This window comes from Rattus rattus, chromosome 5, assembly GCF_011064425.1.
Source record: "Rattus rattus isolate New Zealand chromosome 5, Rrattus_CSIRO_v1, whole genome shotgun sequence".
Classification (NCBI taxonomy): Eukaryota; Metazoa; Chordata; class Mammalia; order Rodentia; family Muridae; genus Rattus; species Rattus rattus.
In genome coordinates this window covers 70,904,110-70,915,640 of record NC_046158.1, presented here as the reverse complement: position 1 = coordinate 70,915,640, position 11,531 = coordinate 70,904,110, and the positions used below count along the sequence as shown (strand labels likewise).

The 11,531-nt window shown below is 35.6% G+C and overlaps 1 protein-coding gene across 1 annotated transcript; it reads left to right on the top strand.

Annotated features, from left to right (window-relative positions):
• The first annotated feature begins 1,841 nt into the window (after positions 1 to 1,841).
• Positions 1,842 to 2,780, top strand: LOC116900445 (olfactory receptor 4C15-like). The gene has a single exon (XM_032902186.1). The coding sequence runs from the start codon at positions 1,845 to 1,847 to the stop codon at positions 2,778 to 2,780; it is 936 nt and encodes a 311-aa protein (XP_032758077.1). The 5' UTR covers positions 1,842 to 1,844.
• Positions 2,781 to 11,531: the final 8,751 nt, after the last annotated feature.

Genomic DNA, 11,531 nt, shown 5'->3' with positions numbered 1-11,531 from the left:
AGAAAACCAATTGGAGGCTCTTTCCCTGGGGACAAATATTTTTCCCATTCTCAGCATTGCTTATTTGCTTATAGTTTTGTCTTGGGTTGAGGCCCATGATATTTTTTCCTTCTCCATTGGCATGTCCATTAGTGTAATCCTTGTTCAGGTCTTGTTCTGGCAGCCATGCCACTGAGATGTCTTGGGTGTAGCTTCTGGGATCTTATTTGGACATAAATTTGACAGAAAACTACAGTTCTATAAAATCTTAAAATTTTTTGTCCCCTTAGGCCTATTCAGAAAGAGAGAAGTCATGCCAGATACCAGAAACAAACCAACTATTTAGGACTAGAAAAGTAATGGATCTTGGAGGAGAATCCACAACCAGCACTCTCCTAGCTACATTCTTATTATTTTCCTTATATCCATAATTAAGTATTATCACTCATCAGAGAAATGTCTTCCTGCAATAGACAAAGACCTTTGCAGAAAACTATAGATATGCCATGAGGCTGACATTATCTGGAGAAAATTAATTTGAGAGCTGGAATATTTACCCAGATGGTTCATGAAGATTTCTGTGGGTAAAACATCTGGCATTAAAAATGAACCATTTTCTCCAGATATTTGTACTGACAATTACCATGAGTAATATTTCGGTATGTTCAAGTTTAATCTTATTGGAGAATTGGCAAGTAAGCTGTTTATAAACATGTTTAATTGCAAACCATACATTTCAAAGAATTATGTTTTCTGAGAACAGTTGTATTGTATAAACAAATGGCAAGTAATTGAGTCTCAAGAGTCTAAATTATGTTCAACAAATAATTTTTCATCATCAGTTATATGTTGCTACTAGTTTTATCATCACTGCTTCTGATTCTTGATCATTTTCTCTCTTCTCTTTATGAAATGAGTCATTAATTCATGAACCACTTGATAAGATTCTTTAAACTTTAAGAAGAGTGGGAGATAGCAACTATTCTGAAGTTCTCACTGAGAAAAAAAAATTCCAATCCCATACTGATGAGACCCTCCTAGGAGATCTCATGTGCATTCAGTCCAGTATCTCCGAAAAAAACAAACAAACAAAAAAAAAATCAAGAAAAACACAAGATGGTCTTTTTTTAAACCCAAGGTTGTCTTTTTTTAAACCTCAACCTGTTTAGTTATAATTTTAGTATAATAAAATCAAATCAATGACTTTGCCTCATAGAGTTGACTAGAAAACTGAGCCCTTAGAGTACTTATTTTTGCTTACTTTTATTGCTATTTTTTACACTAATTTCATTTAGTTTGCATGGAAACATTTAAAAATTCTACTCACATTTAAAATTCTGAATCAAATGTTAATTTTCAACACTTTCAACTGATGTGTCATGAAAAGTGCTGAGTATTTCTCACAGAGTTCCCTGTTCCAGGATGAATAAGTGCCATTATGATTTAGTGACTTAAACAATTTTATCTTGTAGCCAAGATTTTCAAATGCACACAAAGTACCTTTTGCCTCTTTAGATAGAGGTAGTGTGTGAATTAGTTATCACAAACTCCTTAGAATAGAGTTGGCACACATGACTGGTAATCTTGACTTTTTCATAATATCTAGAATATGGTTTCAAAATGACCTTTAATGTTTCAATCCAAAAATTCTCAATACATTTATAATAAATCATTTCTCTTCTACCATACAGAGTTGTTTAAATCACCAATATTCAAACTGTAGCTATTTAAAAACGTTTCTACTTTTAATATAATTCTACATTTTGTAGAATTTATAACACTCTGTTCTCAATTGTAATAGTCTGTTTTCTCATTACTGCAGATTTTCATGGACATATTTTAAATTTACATTCTTTTTGAGGACCATGCAGAATCAGAGTTTTGTCAATGAGTTCATACTGTTGGGGCTTTCTCAGAACCCAAAAGTTGAGAAAATACTATTTGTTGTATTTTTATTGGTCTATATTGCAACTATCGGGGGCAACATAATAATTCTGGTGACCATCATCTACAGCCCTGCACTGCTGGGCTCCCCCATGTATTTCTTCTTGATATTCTTGTCCTTACTGGATGCATGTACTTCTTCTACTGTCACCCCCAAGATGATTGTAGACTTCTTCTATGAGAGGAAGACCATCTCCTTTGAATGTTGCATCACACAATTGTTTACCAGCCACTTCTTTGCAGGAGTTGAGGTGATTATCTTGACATCTATGGCCTATGACCGCTATGTGGCCATCTGCAAGCCTCTTCACTACTCTTCAATCATGACCCGGAGGCTCTGTGGCATCCTTGTATGCGTGGCCTGGACAGGAGGATTCTTACATTCTATCACACAAGTTATCTTTACATTGCAGCTGCCCTTTTGTGGACCCAATTTTATTGATCATTTCTCATGTGACTTGTTCCCATTACTGCAGCTTGCCTGCACTGACACACACATTTTTGTCATTTTGGTGTTTGCTAACAGTGGCTCTTTCTGCATCATTATCTTCTCTTTGTTGATTGTCTCCTATGGTGTCATCCTCTTCTCTCTAAGACGTCACAGCTCAGAAGGAAGAAGGAAAGCTCTCTCAACCTGTGGATCCCACATTACTGTTATGATTTTGTTCTTTGTCCCATGCATGCTAATATATGCACGGCCTTCATCTGCCTTTTCCTTTGAGAAATACACAATTATATTTGTCTCTGTCCTGACACCATTGCTCAATCCTATGGTTTACACTTTCAGAAATAAAGAAATGAAGAATGCCATCAGGAAAATGTGTAGGAAATTGATAGTGGCTTCTTATACATTTTAAAATATTACTTTCCATGCTGGGAAGAAGGAGCAGTGTGGAAGAGAACTCTATAGAAACATTAGGTCCTTACTTCCAGATCCCATGTCAGAAGCCAGGTGGTAGGAAGTTTACTTACTATATAAATAGGATGTCCTATGTGCCATCACCCATGTCTGAAACCATATCTGAATCCAGGTACAGCAGAATAGCTTTAACACAGTGCTACTGAAGAGGAAGTTGGTGCATTACAAAGGCTCAGAGGATTGCTCATCTAGTAGAGAAACAGTGTTCAAGGTCCAGTGATAACTTTTCCCAAAGAATTTAGGTATAGTGTATACATTATTTTAAACCCTTTTCTTTCTCTATATTCTTGTACACAGGCATAAAACCTTCTACCAAAGATGTATACACATATATTCATACTATCCACACGTAGACACAGAGACACAAACCAGAACAAATAGAAAAGTACACTTGGAAAATAATGTAAAAATTAAGCAGTCATCATTTTGTTAAATAAACACTGTGATTATTCATTATACAGAAAAGGATGACATTATTTAATATAACATATATCAACTAACTAATAAATATCATCATATGAAAATTAAAGCCTGTTCGCTTTTATGTTCATGTAAATGAAATGGTATATTAGAATAGGCTCAAGTATTAAAATGCCAGCCCTTCCTTAACTCTATGTTTTATTTTTTAAATTATGGAAGGGGTAGGAGAAAGCACGTGGAAATTAAAATTACTTGTTGTTATTCCATAGGACCTTGATTCAATTTTTTACACCCACAAGGTAGGTTTTAACTGTTTGTACACTCTGATTTCAGGGATCTACCATTCTTTTCTGACTTTGAAATGCAGCAGTCAGCCATATGCTACATAAACATACATGGAAGTAAAACAGTCATACATATATATATATATATATATATGTGTGTGTGTGTGTGTGTGTGTGTGTGTGCGTGCGTGTGCGTGCGTGCGTGTGTGTGTGTGTGTGTATACCACATTCATAGGTGACTAAGACCTTTGATAATTTTTCTCTATCCATATACTGAATCAAAGCACCTTCTTGGACTATGAAAACTAGTCAACGGAGAGAAGTCTATAGAACATACTGAAAAAAATGAAAGTAATAGAAAAACCAAGTAGCATAAACTAGAAATCCTATAGTTCTCTGAACTCTGCCATCTAGGACTTATAGGCATTTGTGAGACAGTGATCTGGGCTTTCTTGGTAGCCCCACGTCTCTAGTTCCACTGTCTATTTCACAACACCTGTTCTCCTAATTTGTTTGTACCCCCTACAAGGATATTTATTTTTCTCTCAATTCCCATGGTCTGACAAATTTAGCTCCCTGGTGTCTCTGTTATAGCTATGTCTTTACTTACATATTTTTAAGCAGTAGCTTCTTATGGTTTCTTTTAGGGATCCCAGCTTTTTCATACTTTGAAAAACTTTGAAAAACCTGGAAAGTGAAACAAACATCCAAGACAGTTTGTCTGAAGTAATAAAATTAATATTAATAAAACCTTATAACTTCTTGTTATACCTTCAAATTTTAGATTTTGCCAATTAAAACGTTTCCGGGTTCCAGATCTTGTTTTCCTGGCCTTCAGTTAGGTGGAATACTTTGGTTCAAGAGGACTGAATGACTTAGAGCCTGAATAACAGTGGCTTTGCACTGATCTTACACATAATACCACAGCACCTTTTTTCTGATATTCATTAAATTTTGGTTTAATTTTTCACATTACAAGTGGTAGCTTGCAGGTAATTCTGCTAGTCCCTCCCAGGGACGTAGAAACAGCTTACTTCATCACCTGCCACTATTACCTGGTTCTATCAAGTGCCAGCAGTATTTAAGAATAAGAACTCAACAGAGTAAACTATATTGTAGCATCTGGAGCATGAGGTGTATCATCTATTCCCTTCCTCTTCACATCTGTAGCCATAGGCTCCAGTCTCAGAAAGCAGATAGGTAGAAAAGTCCTATGATTTTGGCATTTATATTACCTCAGGTTTCCACTACATCCTAGACATCCCCTATGCAAGTTCAAGTAGTCTCCTTCTGTGAGTCCACATAGGGGCTTCAGCCATGACATACTTGGTTTAATTTAAACTCCTCAGCAAAACAAAGCAACAGCTGTACAAGTTTAATGGGTGTTCCCTGAGAGGTCATCTACCTGTTAGATTTACTCTTAGTTTCCAGGGGTGTGGACAATATCTGACTCCAAGAGTATCCTAGACATAACTTTATGAACTTTTCTACTCACTTGAGGGTGTGTAATAATTTCATTACCGCAAAAGATTTTAAAAATAAAACTGATTATAGGACAGCAAAGATGAAGACTTTAATAAGTTGAAGAGAAAAAATAAAATGATAAAATGTTCATTCATAGATGCATTAAATATATTCTATAAGATATATTTAAGGTACCATAAAATAGTAGATTTTATTTGTAGTAATTATTTTAATCAAAATACTTAAAATCAAACATTATTACACCCATAAAATTAAACTACATTTTGAAGCTTGAAGATTAGTCACATGATTCACCAAAAGTAGACCCAATGAGCTAACAGTCCATCTTATAATAACCATTTTTATTGTATTATCACCTTGTCATGAATGACTATACCATGGATTCATACTTTCCCACTTATAACACACTTTGATATCAAGTCCATACTGTCAAGTAGGGGCCAATTCATTTTCTCCATAATTCTCATGTATTTTTTGACTTACCTTTTCTAAGAGTACTGCACTTCAGGATTCTAGATCTGTTTCTGATCTGATTCAGAGGTCCATCACAGCAGAGACTATGATCACCAATCCATTACAAGAGCAATGACCAGGGTGGTAGAACTCCCTGGTTCTACCATTCATATCATGTCCTATTTCCTTTCCATTTACAGTTATAGACCCAATTTACCACATTTAGTAGAGTATCTTTGCTATCATACAAAATCATCAGAGGAATGAGAATATTTATCACTAGAAAATGTTGATTTAAAATGTATGCCAAAAGAATACTGTTATTATGAATGAAGAAATCCTATATAAAAATGTCCATGTCTTTAATTCTGTGAATACATCTTAATTCTTACCTGAGAGGGTTATCTTTCAGTAAATAATATTCCTGTGTGGTGTGTGTATGTGTGTGTGTGTGTGTGTGTGTGTGTGACTAAGTGAGTTCCTTTCTATGACTCTCTAGAAAGGCTGTTCTTTTCACATTCTTTATCATTTTGATTTCTTCTCAATAGTGCTTTTTAATTTCCCTAAATGTATATACTTTACTTCCTTTACTAGTTCTACAGTGTAAGGAAAATATTTTTCACATTCCTGTTATTGTATTTCTGAAGCTGTCTTTGATGTCTTGGTGATGCATTTCATTTTAAGAGCAAGATGAAGCCACAAGTACCAGCACTGAAGAAGTTCATAACTTTAACTATTTAGATTTCCTGATCAGCTCTGAGGTTAAACCTAATGCTTAGGAGAAATTAAGTGGAAATAGTTAAACCAGAAGACTTCATTGTGGGACTTTTCATAATCTCTATTAGCAGCATCCCCTGTAACCTACTAGGTGTATTTATGGAAGTAGAACACTTTGAATTTACTATCAGCACATCTGTGAGACAGGAGGGCAGTTCAGTTCATCACACCCCTGTGCCACACATTTTTCACACAAGTTCAAAGCTTTCAATCCAATCATCAAATGCAGTTATCTCAGCTCCATGGACAACTGATCAGTTATCTGATGTGAAGGATCCTTCTTACATTTCCTCATGTATCATCTTATTAACTTATGACATTGGTCACAGGATTTTTATTAAGGAAAGAGTCTATGTACATGAGTTTAAGTTTCTTTTTCAAAAACAAATAGTTATGGTGCAAATAGACCCTGATAGTATTCAGTTCACCTCACTGTCCACAATGCCCAATTATTAAATCATTATATCAGGGGTTGGGCATTTAGCTCAGTGGTAGAGCGCTTGCCTAGCAAGCACAAGGCCTTGGGTTTGGTCCCCAGCTCCGAAAAAAAGAAAAAGAAAAAAAAATTAAATCATTATATCACAAATTAAAACTCATTTCTGAAAATTTATAATATACCTGCTGTACCTCACCAAATATCACTTCTGTGAAAAATTTGAGGATATCCATCCTTTCTGGTCAGTCTTGACAAAGATTCTCTGCTTGTTTCCATCCATTCCTTCCACATTTGAGGGAAATCGGAGGGCAGCTCTGACAGTAAGGGTGGAGGATGTCATCTCTGCTTCTCAAGGGCTCAGTTCATCATGGTTGTTGAATGAAACATAAATTCCTCCCTCACTGCATCAGAAATTTGAAGAAGTTTCCCTGAGACATCCTGAACCTATGAGATGAATTTTTAGTTTCCTAAGGTTTGTAAAATACCCCCTCCCATGTGAAATACCAAGATACAGTTCTATGCAATTTTTTTTAATTTCTTATATCTAGAAACTTACCTTTTCTCAGTCTTATCTCCAATAAGTAAAGATTCGCAAAGGAAAAATTATTTTTCTTCAGTGGAGTTTCCTTGTTAGATAAACCATACTTAAGTACAGGACCCTGTCCCAGCAGTATGCGTCCAACACAAATGAACTGAACTGTGTTTTGGAGATTCTATTTATAGGATTTCTGTTTTTACAAACATGTGCCTGCGTGTGTGTGTGTGTGTGTGTGTGTGTGTGTGTGTGTGTGTGTATCTGTGTCTGTATGAGTTTCTTGAGTGTTTTCTTTGGCTCTTTTTATTTTTATTTTTTTGCATATTTGCTTTGTCCTGCTATGTTTTGCTTTTATAATACTATTTTCTTATTTCATTAATTTTAAAATGCTTTACTAATGAGAGAATATGGTAGGGATATTGGGTAAGTGAGAAGGTGAAGAGGATCTTGAAGGAGGTAGGGGAGGAGAAAGAATGGTCAGAAGATGAAAAAAGTTTATTTTCAGTATAAAAACTAGCTGAAGCAATAATTGTTAGGAGAATATTAGCAAATTCTAATCTTTAAACTAGTAGAAATGAAAATAAGTAGAGACCTCTCAGTGTTATATTGTGTCTGAAATTCGTATTTATTTTCTCCTGCTAAATTCTTAGAAGAGTCCACAATTGGATATTGGATACAAATAGAATAATCAAGATAATGTTTGAAACTGACATATGAAATATCTATATTGGATATTACATTATGATTGGAATATTTTATTTCATATTTTCAATTAAGTCACAATCAAAAAGTCATAAAGCAATTGAATAAACCAAGAAAATATCTGCATTTTCTACACAATTACCTAAGAACTAATACATGATTTAACACTAAGAACCTCTATGTGTTTAGTGAGGACATTAAGAAGTCTCATCTTGCATGAGTCAGACACATGACAGTAACAGAGATTAGGTGAGGAAATCACCCTAACACATACATGCTTTTGTTATTCATTTGGTTTCATCAACAAACTTTATTCAGTTATTGTTCTACCAATACCTTAATTCTTTTTTTATCCTGCATATGAGTATGTTTTATATAGGAAGATATTCCCACGTAGAACAAGAAACAAAGATTACAAATGTTATATACAGCATGAGCTCACATTGATTTAGTGTAACAAAATTTAGCTTTAATTTTAATGCATTTAGTGTTGACTTTACATACTTCTGTGTGGATGTATGGATATGTATGATAAACTTAGGGAAAAGATTGGGAAGTTTTAAAAGATCGGGGCAGTAACAGGAATTCTTTCTACCCCATGGCATAAAAGTCATAAATTCATATTTTTGTAATATATATTTAATGTTGTAGCCAACACATTTTTATATTCACATTGGTGTTCACTAAATTCATTTCCTAAACCCTAATTTTTCCATCACATTAAAACAAAAATCTTCTAAAATTATGTTATGAAAAGATGCTGTCCAATCAAAGCCTCTCTTTTAAGTCTGACAAATTATCCTGGAAGTGATGTCCTTGGGACAATTCACAATTGGATTGCTGAGGCAAAACATTATCTTGCTACAGGCAGAAGGAGAGGGCGAATTGTAATTGCTTTGTAAAATGGATTTTAATTTGAGAGTTCTAAATGATGGGTTTGTAGGCTATTCAGGCTTTCAAAAAAGTTCTCTAAAATGGGAAATCAATACAATATCACACATCCTCTACAAGATCATGTACTTTGGCTCTGGTAAATAAAAGGAAAAAGAAACAAGAGTTTTTAGTTATTTTGTCCATAAAATTCATTAGGCTTGTTAGTACTTTTGGTTATAGAGGAAAGTATGTTATTAAATTCGTTTTCTGAACATTCTAATTGACAGTTTGGCTTTGTAAAACCAAAGCCATGAAGTGACATAACACATGTATTAATTTTAGTAATCTCTATTGAAAATTATTTGAATGTAATGATTTTCATATGTATACATAAAGTAAGAATCGTAAAATCATCAAATAAATTCAGTTTGTTAATTTTTTGTTAATATTTTTAATACAAATATTAATTTTAGGTCTTCTGGATTCTATTCCTTCTGTAAAGAATGGAAGAAAAGTGCTCATTAGGTAAGGATATGTCTTATGTCTGACATTAAATGGAGCCCATTTCATGCCTTTATTTGACCTAAAAGACAAGGTGCCTTGCAGTTTTATCTTCTTTTTCTTGAATTCTACAAAATTACCATTTAGTAACCGTTTTTATTACATTGGGTATTTCTTATTTACATTTCAAATGTTATTCCCTTTCCAGGTTTCTTGTCCATCAGCCCCCTGACCCTTACCCATCCCCTTCTTTCTGGGTGTTCCCTTCCCCATTCACATCCCATTACCACCACCCCCAACAGTCATATACATTGGGTGTCCAACCTTGACAGGACCAAGGGTTTCCTCTAAAACTGGTGTCCCAACAAGGCCATCCTCTGCTACATATGCAGTTGGAGCCCAGAGTCAGTCCATGTATAGTGTTTGGGTAATTCTTTAGTCCCTGGAAATTCTGGTTGGTTGGCATTATTGTTCTTATGGGTTTGCAAGCCCCTTCATATCTTTCAGTCCTTTCTCTAATTTTTCCAACTCTGGTTCATTCTCATATCAGTGGTTTGCTGCTAGTACAAGTCTCTGTATTTGACATGTTCTGGCTGTGTCTCTCAGGAGAGATCTATATCCGGTTCCTGTCAACATGGACTTCTTAGCTCCATCCACCTTACCTAGTTTTGGTTAAATATATATATGAATGACACATGTGGGACAGGATCTGAATGGCCATACCTTCGGCCTTTTCTTCAAATCCTGCCTCAATATACACTCCTATGAATATTTTTGTTCCTCTTAGTAAGAGGGAGTGATTAAACCACACTTTGGTCATCTTTCCTCTTGAGTTTCATGTGGTCTGTGGATTGCATCTTGGGTAATTTGAGCATTTGGGCTAATATCCATTTATTAATGAGTGCATACCATGTATGTTTTTCTGTGATTAGGTTACCTCACTCAGGATGATATTTTCTAGTTCCATCCATTTGCCTATGAATTTCATGAAGTTATTGTTTCTGATAGCAGAGTAGTACTCCATTGTGTAGATGTACCACATTTTCTGTATCCATTCCTCCGTGGAAGGGCATCTGGGTTCTTTACAGCTTCTGGTTATTATAAATAAAGCTCAATGAACATATTGGAGCATGGGTCTTTGGTGTATGTTGGAGCATCTTTTGGATATATGCCCAGGAGAGGAGAGGTGTAGCTGGATCCTCAGATAGTTCAATGTCCAATTTTCTGAGGAAACTCCAGACTGATTTCCAGAATGGTTGTACCAGTCTGCAATCCCACCAACAAGGAAGAGTGTTCCTTTCTCCCCATCCTCACCAGCATCTGCTGTTGCCTGAGTTTTTGATCTTAGCCATTCTAACAAGTGTGAAGTGGAATCTCAGGGTTGTCTTGATTTGCATTTCTGTGATAGCTAAGGATGTTGAACATTTCTGTTGTGCACTGCCCTAGAGTTATCTGTATTTTGATGCTAAATCCACTGCCTCAAGGACAGTTGCCTAGTTACACACTCTGGAAGCAGGTGGCTTCACCAGAAACTTCTCCCCATTGAATTTGTAAAATTCAGGTGAGGGGCAGGTACAGGATAGAAGGAGGCCTGTTAATGGAGGAGAAGGAAGAATGGGTGGGAGAGAAGTTTGAAGGAAGACGAGGAGACTGGAACTGAGAGGACAGGAGAGGAGAGGAGAGAAGAGGAGAGGAGAGGAGAGGAGAGGAGAGGAGAGAGTTTATGTGACAGTTTGAATGTAGCAAAGTGTGCAGCAGCAGGAGACACTGGGCCGCCAAGGAGTTGGGATGTGTTTCCACCAAGATATCTAGCATATATCTTGGGTCACTGCAGTGTTGAACCAAGCGAGGTAAAAGACCACTATACTTTTTTTTATATTTACAACAACACATTTCTTTATGTGCTTCTCAGTCATTTGATATTCTTCAGCTGTGATTTCTTGGTTTAGCTCTGAACCCACATTTTCTAATAGGGGTATTTGGTTCTCTGGAGTCTAACTTTGTGAGTTCTTTGTATATTTTGGATAATAGCACTATATCAGTATAGGATTGGTAAAGATATTTTCCCAATCTGTTGGTTGAGGTTTTGTTGTAATAACAGAATCCTTTGCCTTACAGAAGCTTTGTAGTTTTATGAGATCCCATTGTCAATTCTTGATCTTAGAGCATAAGCCATTTGTGTTTTGGTCAGGAAATTTTCCCCAGTGTCCATGAGTTCCAGAC